The 19678-nt window shown below is 51.3% G+C and overlaps 1 protein-coding gene across 3 annotated transcripts in view; it reads left to right on the top strand.

The window, feature by feature from the left end:
- The window catches only part of LOC124083626 (ankyrin repeat domain-containing protein 33B-like), a 54284-nt gene extending 37426 nt beyond the window's left edge, over positions 1-16858 (top strand). For all 3 annotated transcript variants that reach the window (XM_046430369.2, XM_046430371.2, XM_058574504.1), the window contains 3 exons: positions 13935-14064; positions 15348-15526; positions 16449-16858. In XM_046430369.2, coding sequence (XP_046286325.1) covers positions 13935-14064; positions 15348-15436 — 219 coding nt within the window. In that variant the 3' untranslated portion in view covers positions 15437-15526; positions 16449-16858. The remainder of the gene's footprint in view (positions 1-13934; positions 14065-15347; positions 15527-16448) is intronic.
- Positions 16859-19678: the final 2820 nt, after the last annotated feature.

Below are 19678 nucleotides of genomic sequence, written 5' to 3'. Positions count from 1 at the left end.
AGGGGAGGCATGTATTTAAAGAATATTTGGACAATAGCGGAAAATGGCCAGGCTCTCTCCTCCCATCTTGCCTCCCACTGAGAACTAGCTTTCTAGAGGGAAGATTCTGGTCCTGACACACGCTGATAGCACCGTGATGTTCCCCCTCCAGCTCTGAGCACATTCCGGCCCCTTGGCCCTCTGGCCTCGCGCCGACCTGGGATGCACTAAACTCTGGCTCTTTATGGCCTTCTCTGCACGTGCAAGGCCCCTCCTCCCTGGTCCCACAGGGCGACTCTTGGCTTGGCTGAGGAGGCTCAGCCTGAGTCCGTGCCAACTCCTCCCCTGCCTGGACCAGTTTCCTAGTCTGTGTCCCTCAGTTCCCTGGGCCAGCGCTGCCTCGTCATTGTTTACTTCCTCCTCTCCCTCCCAGGCAGCATCCCTGGGGGCCTGTCCTGTCAGCATTCATCTTCATGTTCCCAGCCCAGCCAGGCCCCAGCAGGCCACACCGCTGCTTGTTGGGTGGGGACAGATGCCCATGGGTTGTTGGCCTTCCTCCCCGGGAGCATGCTTTCTGTGGTTTATTTCGTCACACCCTTTCCAAGTGTGTGTGACCACACCTGTGTATTCCTAAATCTATGACACAAAATACAGGCCCCCGGACCTTGCATCCTGACCTTCTCCCTGTGGCCACTGCACCCCAGCCTGTGACATGGGGCTGCCATTTGTCCCCATGGAAGCAGGGAGCCTCAGAGTTGGAGGTGGCCAGGTGGCCGGCAAGACCAGCTAGGAGGCATTTGAGGCGTGGCCCGAGGCACCTAGGCCAGGACTAGGTGAGGATTTGTTTGGATCGTGTATGAGAGAGCCCAGGCATGACAGAAAGTGGACGCTTCTCCCTGTCCAAAGAAGCAGCGGTCAGGCTAAGAATTAATGAGGTGCATTGAGCTGTATCTGCCATCCCCGAGGAAGTGAGCAAGAAGTGTGTGCCTGGTGCCCAGGTGCCGCGTTGGCACGTCACCGTCCACCTGAGAGCCCCCCCAGAGCACCAGCCTGGGACCTTGCCCTGCAGGCCCTACAGCTCCCAGGCCATGTTAAAAGACCAGGATTCAGGAGGCCTAGGCTGGGGCGGGGATCCTGCCTGTCTCTGAGCTCCCTGTGACCCTGATGCTGCTGGTCCCAGAGCCTCACTTTGAGGGACTGGGGCTGAACCTAAACCCACCAGGAAAGAGCAACGTGGTTGTTGGTGACTGGCCGGGTGGTCCATTCTCGTCCACTCTATGTGAGGCAGACCAGCATTTGTACATCATGGAATTTATACTTGTGAAAACATTGCCTTTAAGAAAGGATTTGGGCTTTCTTTATCGTTACGGAGAACGTACTGAGACCTGCGTGCCTGCAGTGCATGGGGGGTGGGCGAGCTGCTTGGCACACGCTCCAACCATCTGAGAAGGCTTAATTCTTTGAATTGAACATTTGTGGCCAATTTAGATTTTGGGGGGAGGGTACTTTTATGTTGTGATTTTACAGGAAATTCATGAAATTGATGGTAAACTCTAGGTCCAGAAAGGTTCCATTCATTATTCATTGATTGCTGGTTATAGACTTATACAGACCCCCCCAACTCTTTCTTTTTTGGGGCCCTGGGGGTTGGCCCCTGGGCTTTGCATGTGCTGGGCAAGTGGTCTACCTCAGAGCTACACCCCCAGCCCTTTTTATTTTACTTTGAGATAGGATCTCCCTGAGTCGCCCAGGCTGGCCTTGAACTCGCCACCCTCCTGCCTCAGCCTCATGCAGCTGGGATCACAGGCAGGGCCACTGCCTGCCCCAGCTCCGCCCCAGGGGCTCTTTGATGGGAACAGCCTTTCTTCCTTTCACTGTTTCCTTACAACCTATGAACTCGCTTTTGTAATTAAACAAGTTGGAGATGGGAAACTTTGTCAGGATTTGTATTTTCATAAAAATTCTGCATTTTCTGATTATTAAATAGAAGCAACTATTCATTGTAGGAAAGAATGGGACTTTTTACTAGAGAAAAACGTAAAGAAAAAGAAGTCACTAATAAGCTCATCATTCAGAATCGTCACTACTGAAATTTGGGTGCATTTCCTGGTATATTTTTATGTGTGTTAATGGATAGTTTTACAGAATTGTTTATAACAGTTTTCACTTTATATTACTATTTCATACTGTCCTCATGATTAAACTTCTTTACAGTTTTCATTTTTAATTAATTATTTTTGGTGAGGGGGTACTGGGGAATGAACTCAGGGGCACTCGACTAAATCCCCAACCTGATTTTATATTTTGTCTAGAGACAGGATCTCACTGAGTTGCTTAGAGCCTCACTTTTGCTGAGGCTGGTTTTTGAACTCGTGATTCTCTGGCCTCAGCCTCCCGAGCCGCTGGGATCACAGGTGCGTGCCACCACACCTGGCATACTCCTCACTTTTAGTAATACTTGATAACAGGAGATTATATACCATAGGAAATTTTCTTAACCCCCATTTCCACTAATTTCAAAAGGAAAGGACATTTTTTTTTTTGAAAAAATGACATTGTCCTATGCCTTCTAAGAATCTAGTGAATCCTGGCTAAAGCCCAGAGGGGAAATTTTCTTAGCTTTGTGGCAAATTCTACTGAACCTAGCATACATCTAGTAGATTATGGTTAATAAAATACTAGTACATTTTGTTTAATTATATTTCCATATAAACGTATTCAACCCCAAGCAGAGATCCATTCCCAATAAAGACCTAAACTTGTCTGTTAGTGTGTCCAGGATGTAGAAGATTGGGAATGGATCTTGTCAATAGTCTGTCCTATGTACTTGTGATGTTTATTACATTGTTGCTGTATTATATTGTCCCCAAACATAATGACTTAAATGAACACTTGGTTTATTTTCTCTCACCGTCTGTGGCTCAGGAACTTGGGAGAAGCCTGGGTGGTTCCGATGGAGAGAATAAGGAGATGGTTGTCTGAAACTATGATTTTCTGAAGGCCTGGCTGAGGCTATGGGGTCCCCTTCTAAAGCGCCTCACTCCACGGCTGATGAGTTGGTGGCTGGCGGCCTGAGTTCCTCTCCTTGGAGAATCTCTCCACGGGTCTGCTTGAGCATCCACAGGGCATGATGGCTGGCTTCCACCAGAGCCTGTAATCCAAGAGACCAAGGTCAAAGCCACAGACTGATGAAGGCCTGGCTTTAGGGGTGCCTATCATTACTTCCATCATATTCTGTGGGCTACACAAGGCCATCCTGATTCAGCACCGGAGGTGACTACCAAGAGTGTGAGACCAGGAGGCAAAGATCACTGGGCCCTCTTGGAGCCGGCTGCCCCGTCTGTCACTGTGAATATTAGAAGTATTATTATATTAGTGTGGAACTGCAATGACGTATGTCTTTTGGTTTTCAAACATGATTCCTGACTTATAACTCCCTTTCCAAGGTGGGCCATAGAAACTCATCTTCCCCCACCTTTACTTGGCCATAAAGAATTCTGTGATCTACCTTGTCTTTTAAGACTCTCTTCATTCCAGAGAAGCCCTACCCAACGTCCTGAAGGAAGGAATGCTATGAGAGAGGCCAAGGAGAATCTGAGTAGGCAGGCCCTAATGAGTGTCCCCACCCAGCCTGTTAGCCTGGCGCCTGTGCCATTAGTCTCAGGGAAAAACACACAGGGACAGGGTTCTTGCAGGGAGCTGAACACGTAGGGTTCTTGGAGGCAGATGCACCCCTAGAGGACGTGGAAGCCCCATGTCCTTTCTCCCACACCTTGCCCTATGCATCTCTTCAATTGTATCTTTCATAATGTCCTTCATAATAAACCAATGAATGTGTTTTCCTGAGTCCTGTGAGCTGCTCAAGCAGATTAAACCCAAAGAAGGGTAGTGGGATCCCTGATTGACAGCTGGCTGGTCAGAAGTGCATGTTATAAACCACCTGGGGCTTGTGACTGGCACCTGAAGTGGGGGAGAGTCCTGGGACTGAGGCCCGGCCTGTGGGATCTCACGCCATCTGCACTGGCTCAGAGGATACCCAGTCATGCTCACCACTGCTGCAGATCGTGCTGGGGGTCAGGGGTCTCCCGTGTTGATTGTGGGGGAGCAGAGGGAAAACCAGATACCTTGTCATCCTGACCCATGGAGGAATAAGGAAGAAAGGTGTGCTCGTGCCAGATGGATGTGGTTTCCTCCCCTGGCAGGGCCAAGAGGTCTCCCAGGTGTTGCTCCTCTAGTTCTGTTTCCTTGTAGTTCTGCACTGAGCTGTGTGCCTCCACGGTAAAAATCCCAAGCCTGATTTCAAGGTCACTCAGTGAGTCAATGGTCTGAAAAACATGGATTGCCCTCGACTGTCACTGCCTTTGGGTTCCCCGTTGGTGAAAGATGTGGCTTCCTGTCCCCACCTGCTGCACTGTGTGGAAACCATTCCTGCCCCTGGGAAACTGGGACATTAGAAGAGACTCTGAGACGTGAGCAGATTGTGTGTGTGTGTGCGCGCGCGCGTGCGCGCTCGCTGGACTCGCAGGCAGTTAGGTTCATAAAGTGACTTACAAACTTAGGCAGCTTTTTAAATTTTGTTTTTAATCTTTGTAGTGCTAGGAATTAAACTTGGGGCTTGATGTGTGGTAGGCAAGTGTCTGCCATCGAGCCACAGCTCAGCTAAAATTACCAACAATCTGAAATCATAATTCCAAGTAAGAGGTTTGCAAAGATAGTAAAATTCACATTTTATGCAAAATTTAATCTAAAGGGGAAATTGTTTTGAATTACTGACAACCTGAACTCATCAAATCCTACTTCTAGGACGACAGACTGAACCCTCCCTTGGAAAGAATTCTCTTGATATATTTTACTCGGAAAGAATTCTCCTGATGTATTTTACACGTTTATTTGTCCTTTTATTAGTGTTTGCCTCATTTATTTCTTCAAAACAATTTATTTGGCATCTTTTTACTTGAGGCAGAAAAGCATCAATAAAAATATAAATATCATCGGGAGCACTCCTGTCGTGTGACTTTATTTGGATAATTAAAAAAGCATGAACCTTGAAAGGACATTGAAACGGATTCAGATTATAAAACCTACAAGGCTTGTCTCTCACAGAATGGCCAGTTAGGTTTCCTTTTTCTCCTTTCAGAAAAATAAAAGAACTTCAGTCTTGCCAGAGCCACGCACACATGTTGGAAAGGAAAGAAGGAGTAGTATCATACCCCTGTTCTGAACTGTGGTTATTATTATTTTTTCATCTAATACTGTCATGGGAACATCCTTCCAATCAGCAGCTGCATTGTGGCTTCGTTCCTAGCTCAGTGACCTGGGGTCCCTAGCTCAGTGACATGGGGTCCCATGCGTGTACCTAGTTAGCTAGCCATTTCTCTCTGGGGATTGAACTCAGGGGCACTTAACCACTGACCCACATCCCCAGCACTTTTTGGTATTTTATTTTGAGACAGGGTCTTTCTGAGTCGCTTAGGGCTTCCCTAACCTGCTGAGGCTGGCTTTGAACTTGCAACCCTCCTGCTTCAGTCTCTGGAGCTGCTAGGATTATTGGCGTGTGCCATCGCGCCCGGCTAGCTAGCCATCTCTGTGTATTTCAGGCTTTGGCAGTTACAGATCTTTCTGCAGATCTCTTGACACACTTCTGATGTCCCCACAGCGCATTCCTGAGGGTGGAGTTCCTGTGTTTAGCGCCTTGGGTTCTTTAGGTCTGCCTGTTGCTCTCAGATCTCTTACTCATCCTCAGCTCTGGGCCCAGAGCAGTGCTTGCCACACTGACAGGCAACCGTCTGTCCTACGGTTTCCTCAAGTCACTTCCTTTCTTGAGTGCAGAAGCAAGATAAAGACCTGAAGCTCACCTCACCCGGTGCCAGCCCTTGGTTCAGAGTGAGCCAAGCGTCGAGGAGGTAGGAGGTCCTGGAGCACCCCAGCGGCTTGAGCATTCATTCAGCAGATGCTTATCGACATCTTGCAGATGTCCGGAAACCAAGCTAGAAAGGTAGGACTGTGACCCACTCGGGCCCAGCGTCCCTGGCAGACTGGCATGTTCAGGGGCTTGAACATGGATGGTCTGCAGGAGGGTCAGGCGTGGAGATCCACTAGGCCTTGCAGGCAGTGGGCAGAGGAAGGGCTCTCGAGGCAGAGGCTTGAAGGGAAGGAGCCAGAAGTGTCTCTGGGGACACTTAACCATGGCACCTCATCTGGCCACACTGGGTTCAGCCAGCTCAGGTTCTAAATGTACGCCCTGAATGGCAAATCCCCGGCGGCTGGGCTCACCTTGTCTTTAGAATGTATGGTATAACATGGGTGTCAAATTTTTGTTTCTCAAAAAGTCCAAACTCCTGTCCTCACCAGTGCATAACTGTAAGTGCATCTTCTTCCTGATCAAGTAGCAAATACAGAAAGATAAAATAAAGCACAGTCCCGGGGTGGAGGGGCAGTGGCATTGCAGACAGTTGTTGATGTGACACAGTGGTAGGCGCACGCTACTGTCACACACACACACACACACTCAGGAGAGGCTGTGTTCACTGGGATGACAGGCAACCCCAGGTTTGGGTGTGGGGCCTGTCCTCCCTCCCTGTATGGAGCCCAGGCTGAGCGTCCCTCTTTCTCAGCATCTGGATGGTTCAGGCAGAAAGCAGGGAACGTGGCAGACCGTACGCCCTCTTGCAGTGGAAGCAACACGTGCCATTTGGCTGACATTTCATTACCCAAAGCAAGTCTGAGTCAAGTCAGAATCTCACAAAAGGTTGGGAAGTGGAGTTCTTCCATGTGGCCCGAAAACCTAGGTACCGTGGGAACAGCTCCGGTGATCAGCACAACTGAAGTGTCCTTGGGCTTTTGTTTTTAAAATTTTTTTTGTCTCTTTTCATCATCTCCTTCGTGGGCCATTGCTCACCCAGGTCAAGAGTGTCCCCTCTCTGTACTAGTGTGTCCCCTCTCCTCTGTACTAGTGTGTCCCCTCTCTGTACTAGTGTGTAGGACAAGTGGAAGAGAACCCTGCTAGGGGCATTTGGGGGCACAGGGGGATCGAGCCCAGGGGGCTCCACCCCTGAGCTACATTCCCAGCCCTTTTAATTTTTCATTCTGAGACAGTCTTGCTAAGTTGCCTAGGCTGGCCTCAAAATTGTGATTCTCCTGCCTCAGCCTCCTGAGTCGCTGGGATTATAGGTGTGCTCCTGTGCCTGGCTGTCAGGGCATTTTTAAGGAATGCTAACTAAGGGGTGTTGGGACAGTGAGACACACTGGGCCATGAGCTGGCAACATTTCTGGAGAAATGAGCTCATCTTATTCATAGTTAAACCACTGAGTCGACGATTTTCGGCAGCAGGGCCCTTTCTCCCTCTCCAGGCACTTAGCGCTCAGCCCATGTCTGCTCCTGGCAGCTCAAGCGTCTGGTCTTAGGGCATCCCCTCGTGACTTGGGGTCTGGTGTGGTTTTTTTTTTTTTTTTTTTTGGTACCAGGGATTGAGCCCAGGCAGGGGCGCTTAATCACTGAGCCACATCCTCAGGCCCTTTTTAGTTTTTATTTTGAGGTAGGATCTCGTAAGTTGCTGAGGCTGGCCTTGATGGTCTGGTGTTTTGACAACCTGCTCTTTCCTCCTGGCAGAAAGAATAACTGATTGTTTAAAGTGAACCTTCCTAATTGTCTTAGTCTGTTTTGTGCTGCTATAACAAAATACTGCAGACTAGGTAGTTTATAGACAACATAGGTTTGTTTGGCTGATGGTACTGAATATGGGGAGTCCCAGATCCAGGGCCCAGTTGGTCAGGGCCCTCTTTCTGCATCATCCCAGATGACCCACGTGGCTTTGGGGTGTCCAGGGCTGCTTGGGTACGACCCCCTCCCTTCACAGGCAGTTCCTTTTCTGTTGTTCAGAGGTTTGTTTGCTGAGAGAACGCCGTTGGCCTAGACGCTGTCTTGCCTCTTTTTCATGGTTGATTAAAGTGATGTAAGTTCTTCACGGTTCTGCTTTATTTTAAAGAATTCAAACTGTGCGGAAACAGCAGGTAGGAGTGACGGTAGTTCTTTAGTGTTCCTTCCTGCCCTGCGTTAGTGGGAGGTCTCCAGAGTACGGTGTGTGTGTGTGTGTGTGTTTATATATGTGGTGAGAATTGTTGTAAGGACTTGTTGGCTGATAGGACTGTGGGGGTGGAGGCTCGGGAGGAGTGGCAGTCTGAACTGAAGGCAGATACTGGTCACCCTCTTACTGCCCAGTGTATGTGGGGGGGCATCATCTTTTCTCTTAAGGCCTTCAACTTATCAGATGAGGCTCACCACACTATGATGGTCTGTTTTACTCAAAGTCTACTGTTTCTTTTGTTTTTTTTTTCGTACTTAGGATTGAACTCAGGGGAGCTCTACCACTGAGCTATATCCCCCAACCCTTTTTATTTTGAGACAGGGTCTTGCTAAGATGCCGAAACTGGCCTGGAACTTGCGATCCTCCTGCTTTCGCCTCCCAAGTCCCTAGCATTACAAGCATGTACCACCATACTCAGCTCAAAGCCGACTGTTTTAAGTTTTATCTAAAAACCTACCTTCACAGAAACATCTAGAGGAATGTCAATCCAGCACCAGGGTCGCGTGGCCCAGCTGGCCCCACACCACCCTCCCTCCCTGTGCTGTCTTGGTGGGGCGTGTGTGTGTGTGTGGCTCTGAGTGTTCTGACCCGCGGAGTCTGCCGTCACCCCTTCATTGCTATTGCTGTAGAGGCCGTGAACAGATCCCTGGTGTCGTGTCCTCCCTTCTTCCTGCCTGGACCTGGCACACGCACAAGTTGAGACCCCTCTTTTTTCAGGTCATGGTCATTTCTGACCAGGGATGTCACTGGCGTCCAGGCTGTTATCAGTAGAGGCCTGTGGTGTGTTTGGGGCAGTCTTTCCTGAGGAGGCAGGAGGGGTGTGGAGGTGCAGGTGACCCTGGGCAGGAGCCTGGAGAGCACCCTCTACCCCCGATGGAAGCTTCCTGCCCCCGAGTCCTTACTCCTGGTCCTTCATAGGTCTGTGGGGTGGCGGGGCACCTGCCGTTGGCCTTCTGAGGTGGGTCTGTGGTGTGTGCTGACAGCTGGCCGGGGGTCTGTTCCCTTCACTCCTGAGCTCTGCCCTGAGGAGCTCTCCCGGCAAGGCGAGGAGCGCTGTGCAGGACCCCTTAGCTCTAGGGGATCCCTGGCAGGGTTCACTCACTCCTAGGACAGAAAAATGAGAAATTGGCAACTAGGCGCCCAGAGAGGGGACCTGTTGTCACTGTGATCCCAGCCCTGGTGGAGTGCAGTGCCGTGTGTCTACTAGATAATTTGACACCGGTGCTTTTGTTGCTGTGAGACGAAAACTGCTGAGAAATCCCTGCCTGAAATATGCTGCCGAGGGTCCTGTTTCCATGTGCATGTGCGGGCATGTGGACAGGTGTGGTCTCTGCGATTCTGGAATTTCCTGCAATAAATGACACAAAGGGCTGCTTTTGGAATCATGGAAAGGAAGATGTCACGTCGTGTCCAGTCTGTCTTATTAATGTCAGGAAGTTGTGGCATAGTGGAGAAGTCCTACCATCCAGAGAAGCTCCGAGTGAGGTCTAGGGTGCCGGCTGGAGTCCCAGGTGTCCCTCCCATTGTGTAACAGAAGCCCTCAGGACAGACCCACTGCAGAGAGGAGTCGGCAGCGTGAGCCCCGGTTAGCAGAGAAACTGCAAGTTCCAGGAGCTTGTTAGTGGATCGGCCGCTCACTCCATGTTCTTTTCTCTTTAAAATCAAACTATTGAAAAGCTTTTCACGCTATGAATGGATCACTCCAAAGAGTGCATCTGCTAGAGAATGCTCTATTGAACGGCTTTCATTGAGTTGAGGATGTTGTGAGGATGTCGATGTTGAAACCTATCATTGGTGTCCTCTAGAACTTAAAACAACATCCATGATCTACTGTCCTCTTGGGAGGGCAGCTGGGAGGCTTATTGAGATATCAGGCGGGGGGGGGGTCCGTGAAAAATGGTGTTTTTATTAAGAATCTGGTGGTAGTAGCACTGGTCCACTGTGGGGTTGCTCTGAACTTGACCTTGATGTCCCAAAGCAGTGGCAGGTACTGGAAGTGCTGGCCGTGGCTTGAGTATTAGCTCTGGGTTGGATTTTATCGTCTCACTGCATCTGCATGTCTGAGGAGGTGGACCCGAGTCTTAGCCTGCTGTAAGGTGTCTCAGGTAGCTCTGGCTGCTATAACAAACACGGTAGACTGCGAGGCTTGTGAATCACAGGAACCTCATTCTCACAGTTCTGGAGGCTGGAAGTTCCAGATCAGGTGACAGCAGGGTTGGTTTCTGTTGAAGACGGCCACCTTCTCTCTGTGTCCCCACATGGTGGCAGAAGGGGCTACAGAGATCTTCAAGGTGCCTTTCATGAGGTTCCACCCTCATGACCTCATAACCTGGAGACTCTACCTCCAAATATCACCACGTTGTGGGTAGGGATTCCAACAGGCAGTGCCCTCTGCGACCAATGGCTGCCTCCTTTGGCCTTGTGTTTCTTGTCCTTTGGTCATTCCTGAATACGTTTTCCTCACGTGTGTGGGGGACGTGCGTGTGTGTGAGAGTGGATGTGTGTGTGCTGGGGATGTCAGGCCTGGGTATTTAGACTCTGCAGTTTCAAAGGACGGCACAGGGTCCCCACCCTTCCTCCTACCACTGACTTGATGGACTGATAGAGTAAACCCTGCTTCTGAAATTCCTCCGACCCCACAGGGAACGTCACAGAGTTCCAGGGGGGAAGAGCCCTTTCTCTGGGAGTCACAGGGGGAAAAATCTGCTAGTGCCAGCACAGACTTCAGTGTGACTCACATTCACGGGCAGTTTTGATGATATGCTGCTGATAAGGCAAGTGCATTCATGAATTGGGAATCTTTCCATGGCAACCGCACAAAACCCAATTCATATTAACTTATCATCTTTTCTTCTCTCTCTCTCTCTCTTAAAAAAAAAAAGAACAACAAAAAGAAGGGTGCAAAGTGTTATCACCCCACATAATTGGAAAGTCTAGAACCACCATGTCAGGTGAGGCTTGATCCAGCTGCCCTTACCGGGGCTGCAGGACCGGGTTCTCTGTCTTTCCACTCTGCCTTCCTTGACTGGAGCCTTGCCCTCTGGCTTCACCACCTTCTCCTGGGCAGCAGCAGAACACAGTGGCTGCCAGAGCCCTGCACCCTCTTGCCCCCTCCTCCAGCCAGAGCTACAGAAGCTCTCCCCATAGCTCTTGCTCAACCCCTGTATCATTGGCCCTGTTAGGTGACATGCCTCTCCAACCCAGTCTCTGTGCTCAGGGATGGAGAGGTGACAGCTGGGATCCCTGGAAGGGGGAAGGCTCACTCCCATGGAAACTGTGGGGCTGACTCAGAGTGACTCATTTCCCAAAGAACAATTGCGCCATGTTAACCAGAGGACAGGATGAATGTTGGAGGCCACAAACACGCCCCCCCACACACACACACACTGTGGCACTTTTGAGATTTGTCCTGTAATGAAAAGTGACACTAGCCAGTTTAGAGGAGAGATGGTCACTGTGCACAGGGGATCAAGGTTGGTAAAAGTGGGCTGAGTTCTTAGGGCCGAGAAACCTAGCTCCAAACAGCAGAACTTTCTTGTCCCGTCGTCTGGAGATGGGAAGTCTGAAGCCCAGGGGTCATGGGAGGCCATCTTCACTGAGGCCTGCAGAGGAGAGTTCGTCCTGCCTCTGCCAGCCCTCAGTGTCCTCTGCAGTCTCTGCCATGTGGTCACATGGCCATGTGGTCACATGGCTTCTCCCTGTGTCTCCCCCCTCTCCTGTAGGACTGTAGTCACATTGGATTGGGGTCTACTCTACTGAGGTGTGGTCTTGTCTTAACTGCTCCCATCTACAGTGACCCTGTCTCCAGATAAGTTCACGCTCATGGGCACGGGGGTCAGGACTTTACCATCTCAATCTGCAGGGTCACAGTTCATTCCATAGAAAAGCCTTTCTGGGGAGCCTCAGGGAGGACTTGGTGGCTTGGTGTTTATTTTGGCTGATGGGCAAGGCTGGCTGCAGGCCCTTGGCCCCGACTGTTTTATGGTGGAGTTGCTTTGTCTCACCTCATAAGGGGTCTGTGGACCCCACAGAGAGGGCTGTGGCTTAGGGCCCAGTGGGCACTGGAGACAGTGAGCCAGGGACCTGCCACATGGATGGATTTGTCTCCACCTCCACGACCTGCTGCTTCCTGTCCGTCCTGGTCCGTGGACACCAGTGAGTGCAGGGATGCGGGGACCAAGACTCAGCTTTGCATTCTGGCTTCCTGTGTCCCTCGCCAAGGGACCCAGGCAAGTTCAGTGGCTGCAGGCTGTAGAGGCCATCCTGTGAACCAGGTGACAGGTCTCTTCTCACGGTCGCTGTGTAAGACGTGCAGGTGGGATGCTGTGCCTGGCAGCCGGCGGGGGCTTCCCGGTGGTCTCATTGCTGTTGCTGCTGGAGACGTGCACAATGGCGGACCTGTCATACGCTATCCCCTCACCAGTGCGTGACGGTGGGCGTGTTGTCCGCTGTCCCCTCACCCATGCATGATGGCAGGCCTGTCATACACTGTCCCCTCACCAGTGCATGATGGCGGGCCTGTCGTCTGCTGTCCCCATGCACAATGGTGGGCCTGTAATATACTGTCCCCTCACCCGTGCACAATGGTGAACTTGACATACACTCTCCCCTCACCCATGCACGATGGCAGGCCTGTCATCTGCTGTCCCCATGCACGATGATGGGCCTGTCGTCCACTGTCCCATCACCCATGCCCGATGGCAGCCTGTCGTCTGCTCTCCTCCTCACTCACCAACCTGCTGTGGGGTTATGTTTCCTTGTCTTTCTGGAGACCAGTGGTCTCAGGCTGTTGGGGTGGACCTTGCTGTCCACCTGTTCAGCAGAGGTCCTAGAGGAGCTCAAATGCTATCACCCTTCTAGGAACAGAGGACACTGGGAAAATCAGGCCACCTCTACCATAAAGTTGCTGATGGTGTGCACGTCGGCCATGACTCTGTTGATGGTCTCAGATATTAATATTTAATATGCCTAATGGTTTGGCAGATATTTAGTTACCAGCTCTCCAGAATCAACTTTCAGCTTGCTTCTCTATCCTGTTTGGACCTCTTCTCCAGAGCCGCACAGTGTCCACCTCTCCCCAGGTCTCCTCCTGGCTGTCAACGAGGCCATCTTTCCCAGCACCTGCTCCATCTCATTTGATGGCAGCTGCATCTGCCCAGTTGCTTACCTGAACTTTGGGGTCCTCGTGGGCTCTTCTCTTCCTTTCACAAACCATGTTCACTCTAACAGAAAAACTTCACAAGGTGTCTGGAATCCAAACGTCTCTCTCCTCTGCCCCTCTGCTGGGTGATGGCCACTGCCACCTTCCTGGTCTCCTGGAGCCTGCTTCTGGCCCCGCAGCCAGACCTGAAGCAGAGTGGACAGCCCACTCCCCTCGGCTCTGAGGGGCTCCTCCCCCGGCACCCTGCTCCATCCTGCTGGCTGTGGACTCCTCCCAGGGAAGTCGCGGTCCTGAGGATGCTCTGTGTTTCCTCTCTGGGGCTGTTTCCCCTCTTCGTCCCCCAGGCTCATTCCCTCGGCTCCTTCATGTCCTGGGTCCAACAGCCCCTTCTCCCCAGTCTCCCTGCCCCACATCCTGCCCTGTCCTCACATCCTACCTGCCCCGTATTACAGTCTAAATCACCCGAGCGCTTACCCGTCTCCGAGGCCTGAGGTGGAGCCGAGTCTTCCCTGATCTCTCCACACGCCATGCCTCCCTCCCATCTGATCAGAAGACCTTGAGCATGAACCAGCAGGTGATTTGCTCCACAGTGTCACTGAGAGCTGGGGACTGGGGGTCCTTGTTGCACTTACCCAGCGCCTGGAGGTCAGTGGTGGGTTGAGGACGCTGAGGCTTTGCCCCTCTGACCCGCTTCCCCTCTTCGTTTCTAGACCGGCCTTATTGTCGCCTGCTACCATGGCTTTGTGGACACTGTGGTGGCCTTAGCCGAGTGCCCCCACGTTGACGTCAACTGGCAGGACAACGAGGGGAACACGGCCCTAATCACAGCTGCGCAGGCAGGTAAGAGCTGGCCTGGCCTTCCTCCTGGGGCTCTGCTCTGGCAGCGTGGCCTTCGTGTCGGAAGGATGCAAACCGATCTGTGCTCACAGGTGCAAGGAGGGGGCTGACGGGTGTGCGGGCCCCTCCTCTCTGTGCGTTGGGGACCATGAGGAGGTGACCCACTCCTGGGGAATGCAGCGTGGGGCAGGCCAGTTCCCGATGTAGCCGGCTCCTTTGGATATGCAGTTGCACCAGAGACCCAATCTCCCCGCCCCCTCACCCAGAACGTCACAGCCCGTCAGCTCCCCGAGAAGTCATGGCTGGTGCTGTGAACCCACTAGAGGAAGAGACAGGAAGAGACTCCACCATGTTTTAGTGGCAGCTAAACCTTGCACTTTACCTACAGATTTAAAGGAACACCAGGAATTGCTTTCTGAGGGCTGTTAGACTATTAGCATACCAAGGTGAGGCTGAATTAGCGAGATGGCCCTGAAAGTGTGGGTTGGTACAGGTCCTCAGGCCTGTTCACTGTCATCTCAAGAAGCCAGCACTTACATTACCATGGCCACGTGCATCCTGGCCTCCTCCTTCGATTGTGTTCAGACACTTTTTGAGGTCAATGTGAAACCTGCATTTTCCCCTCATGGTAACACTTCAGTCTTAACTGAGGTCTTGACCAAGTCTGTAACTCATCTTTTCAAAGAAATTGGCTTCCAACGAATAATCAGACCTTTGTACCCTCAGGCTCCACATCAATCATGGGTAGAAAATATTTTACAAAGTTTGTACTGAACACATTCAGATTTTATTCGTGTTATTCCCTAAACAATTCAGTGTAACAATGATTTTAATGTAGTATTTATGTTGAAGTAGGTGTTATCAGTAATCTAGAGATTTAAAGTGTGCAGGCAGATGTATAAGTTATATGCAAATTCTATGCCGTTTCTATAAGGCATGTAGGCCTCGAAGTCCCCGAGGAGGGACAACTGTGTATCTGCCTCATCAGTCAAGACCTCAAATGCAGGTAATGCAGCTGCCTCAGACTGAACCAGAAAGAGAAGGGTTTGTGTATTAAGGAACTTGAGGTAGTTCACAAACAGGGCCCAGGGCCAAGAAGCCGGAGGAAATGCTCCAAACCACACTGTCCCTTGACCTTGGTAAGGAAGTGTCTGCTGTTGTCCCCAAAGACAGACCTCCTGTCCCTTCTTGCTGCCTTGGCTTCTGTGTCAGTGCTTGCCTGGGTGGATCTGATTGGGGTCCCTAGGAAAACTGGAAACTCAGTATACGATTGTTTCATTCCGCAGAGTGGGAGGTGGTCTGTGCACCCCTCTTGTCCTTCAGGACACAGGGCAGAGGGCTCCCGAAACTCAGAAAGGACCGGGGTTTGTGCTAACACCTGTTTCCCTAAGTGTGGTCTCCATTGAGGACTCCAGGCACTAGAAGCCGAGGTCACAACTTTGGGAGCAGCATGTGGAAGGCCATGGTGAGGTGCTTGGTGACGGGAACCTCTGGAGGGCCAGGCACCGTGTCAGGGACCAGGACTCACAGCACGGGGAGGCTTTGTCCTTAAGTCATTTTCTAGCTCACGGGACAGAAATAGACGTGGAACCCAGCGCTGTCTGTTGGGGCTCTGATGAAGGGGTGCCCTGGGTGTCATGGAATAAGATCACTCCATCTGGAGGTGTTCTAGAAGTCAGAGGCAGGTCCTTTGTTACAATGGATTGCAAAGCCCTGGGGCTGAGCTGGAGCTGCGAGAATCTCAGGAATGGCTGGTCTGAGGGACAGAGCAGGTGGCTGGTGGTAGGATGAAGTTACCTGGGAGAGACGAGAGGCCCTTGAAGAAGGCAGGGGCCTGATCACCCAGGGTCTGGTGCAAGGGGATGTATTCCAGTGGCATGGGGCCTAATGTGTGGTGATGGGGCCCCAGGAGGTTCCAGAGCGTGTGGCTGGAGCACTGTGGGCAGTGGAGAAGGGTGAGTGGCGGGCGTTGTGGTCAGGCATCTGCACAGGGTCAGCGCTGGCTGCAGAGGGGACAGAGAACAGGGAGTGGGAGACATACAGGCTTCGTTCTGGCCATGGGGCCTTTGAAATGCTGTGAAACATCGAGTGAGCCGGCCTGGCTGGCGGTGGAGAGGACAGCACTGTCCTCGCTGTCCCTCCTGGCAACAGCTGGTTTACTGGGATGGGGGACCCTGAGGGCGGAGGACGGGGTAGGATCCTGAGCAGTGTGAGAACGGGAGGGAGGGAAGGAGGCTCCTTTTCTGATTAATTTGCGGGAGTGTTCACTGGGGCTGTTTAAGACTTTTTTATTTTGTATTCACATGTAAGTAACAATTTATCCAGAAAAATAGCGCATCCCTCCCTCCCTCCCTCCCTCATTTCCTTCATTTCCTTTGGTCTCACAGAGGAAGAGGTGGAGCCCAGCCTGCTCTCTGCGTCTCTGTTATGGTTTGGGTGTGGGGGTCCCCCCAAAGCTCACGTGTGAGACAGTGCAAGAAGGTTCAGAGGTGAAATGTCTGGGTCGTGAGAACCGTAACCAGCCAGTGACGAATCCCCTGATGGAATTAACTGAGTGACAGCCGAAGTGGTGGGCGTGGCCGGAGGAGGTGGGCGTGGCCGGAGGAGGTGGGCCTGAGGCGTGGCTTGGGGGTATCTGGCCAGTGGTCTCTCTGCCTCCTGATCACCATGTGAGCTTCCCTCTGCCATCCTCTCCCACCATGATGCCCTGCTGAGCCCTGAGCCCTGAGCAATGGAGCTGGCCTTCTATGGACTAACACCCCTGAAACTGAGCCTTCAATTAAACTTTCCTTCTCTACATTGTTCTGGTCAGATCTTTCAGTCCCAGCAGTGAAAAAGGTAAAATGGTGCCATACCTGGAGGAGCTCCCACCCCACCCTTGACACTGGGAGAGGAATCCAAACCCCCACTGTGTGCGCCTCAGTCCTTTTTGTGTTTGAGTTAAACTCAGTGCTTTTCCTTTAGGAAACTCCCCCGCCCCCATCTCTGGCTCCAAATCTACCTTGTTTTGTTTGTGTCCCCCTTGGGTGTCCATGGACCTGGAGATGAGGTCACCTGTCCAGCTCCAGTTTTCTCTCACCATTCTGTCTCCATCCTTTCACTCCAGGGTCCAGGGAAACCCCTCAGGTCCCCCACTACCTGGTTTGGTGGCCATTTCCCAGTGCTTTCTTTAGAAAGCTCAAGTTGGCAAGTAGTTCCCCCATTTGTATCTGTTTGCCTGTTGGTACCAGGGGTGAACCCAGGGTGCTGAGCCACATCCCAGCCCTTTCTGTTCTTCCTTTGAGACAAGGTCTCACTAAGTTGCTTAGGGCCTTGCTAAATTGCTGAGGCTGGCTTTGAACTTGAGATCCTCCTGCCTCAGCCTCTCCTGAGCTGCTAGGATTGTAGGTGTGTGCCACCACGTGTGGCCCAAAACTTTGGTCTGAGAAATTGAGAACAGTTGAATGAAAAGTAAGAGAATCTGCCCATAAGATTCCACAGTGGCCAGCAACTGTGCCAATTTGCTGCTTTCTCTGCTGACCCATTAGAGTTAGTGGCAGACACCCACCGTGACCTACTCCAGCAGGATCTCCTCAACAGCAGGCAAAATGCATCCCTGCCACATCCAACAAATTCCACATTGATTCAATGAAATTATTTATTATAATCTCAGACTGATAGTCAAACTCCCCCCATTGCCCTGCAAACATCCTTTATAGTTTTGCTGCTGAAATTTTTTGTTGTTATTATTTTTAAGTAGACACGACAGGAGAGTGTATTTTGCCAGGCGGAGTAGAACTTGTTCTAGTGAGGATCCTGTCCTGTGGTTATACATGACGTGGAGTTACACTGATCGTATATTCATATATGAACATAGGAGAGTTATGTCTGATTTATTCCACCGTCTTTCCTATTCTCATCCCCACTTCCTTCCCTTCATGTCCCTTTGTTGATGAACTTTGATCGGAGGTGAGATTACTTCAGTGTTGAGCCCCTTCAACTCGCCACCCTGAAGGGGATCTGCCCTTTTTGGTTCCAGGAACAAGGCCAGCTTCATGGGCTGTGAGCTCTGCGCTGGACAGGCCCTGGCTCACAGGGCCCCTGCTCCTCTTCCTTCCTGCCCTGAATCTGCCTTGCACCTTGCCCGGATCCTGTGGCTGCCCCACTTGGTTCTGAACGTCACTGGCCTCACACTGACCAGGAGATTTTCCTTCTCTTGCATTGGGCTGCCCTTGCCCAGCCCTGACTTGAGTCCCAGGAGGCCTGTGTCCCAGGGAAGGAAGGGCTGCAGTGGCTCGGCCCAGGACCAGGACCTGGGCTATGGCAGGAAGCACTCAACAGGGTGGGTCCTGCTCCCACCCTGCAGACATCCCTGTGTCAGGGAGGGAGGTGAAACTCCAAACCTTTGTTCCTGTGTTCCGATGAAAGAAAATTTAAAGCCAGACACCAAAAGCCAAGCAAGAGAACTTTAATATTATAAGTGATAGTAAAGAGAAAGGGAGATGAAAGCAAAGTAAAAGCAAAGCGAGACTCGTCTCTGAGCAGAGAACAGCAAAGGAGACGACGCTGTCCCCAGTTTATTACTGTTTGATGTTGACCAGGAGAGCTGGGGACCACCTCTGTACTCTTTGCCAATCAGGTGTTCAACTCCTTCACGTCGGGAGGTGGAGTTTTTGACCTTAGTTGGTTCTCTCTGGAACCGTCACGGTGGACGTCCTATTTAGCAGGACTTCAGCTACAAGTCAACCCCATGTTAATGTGGGCACTGGGGTCAGCAGCTGCTCAGGAGTTACCTTAGTGCACCTGCACTACTAGAGGAATCTTCCTTCCCAGACAGATGGAGACACTTACAGCTGTAATTCCTAGCTTCACATCAACCTCAGTGGACCCTGTCAAGAGATAAACCCATTAATCCTTATCTTTTGATGTGCTTTCCATTGGTTCCTTTGCTTTGGTTTATTTTCTACAAATTAACTGCCGCCCTTTGCTTTCTTTTCCATTTTGCAAGTGGTTTAAAGAAGACACTAAAGTAATTCCAAGAACACCTGTGACCTAGCCATGCATTCCTGCTCATTGCTCACTACTACCTAACACCTGCACTACAGATTTCTTCTCAGCCAAGTGTGGTGGGGCTGCCATGGGAGCAGGGGGAAGCCCACCCTCTGCCTGGGGTTACCTCTGGAGAAGGCTGACCCCCCAGGCACAGGGCCCATCTTGGTCTCACATGTCCAGGGTGTTGAAGAGTGTGAGGGTGGGTCTCAGGGCATCCATGAAGACCACCTCTTCCCCCACCCCTGCTTCTCATCTGCAGGGCTCTGCCAGACTTTTGCCCTGATTTACTTAGATAGGTGTAATAATCCCTTCTGCTTCCCCAAGGTGGCCTGTCTCCACTACCCCAAGTGAGGTGTCCGTAGAGGAACACAGAGACTATGATGTTAATGTGAAAGCCAGGAAGGGAACGAGGAGCTGCTCACAGCTTCCACTTTTACCAAGGGGGGCTCTTCTGCTCCAACCAGGAGGTGGTCTACTCCAACACCATTCTATAATCATCCGCTTGATGATTCCAAAAGTTGTAGCAATAGGTGCTGACAACTAAAAGAAAATCACAGCAGAATTAATATGAGAGAAAGAGGGAGTG

This window comes from Marmota monax, unplaced genomic scaffold, assembly GCF_021218885.2.
Source record: "Marmota monax isolate L192 unplaced genomic scaffold, Marmota_monax_Labrador192_F-V1.1 WCK01_AAM20220418_F8-fsc00082, whole genome shotgun sequence".
Lineage (NCBI taxonomy): Eukaryota > Metazoa > Chordata > Mammalia > Rodentia > Sciuridae > Marmota > Marmota monax.
Note: the sequence above shows the minus strand (reverse complement) of the source record. Positions and strands in the feature narration are given on the sequence as shown.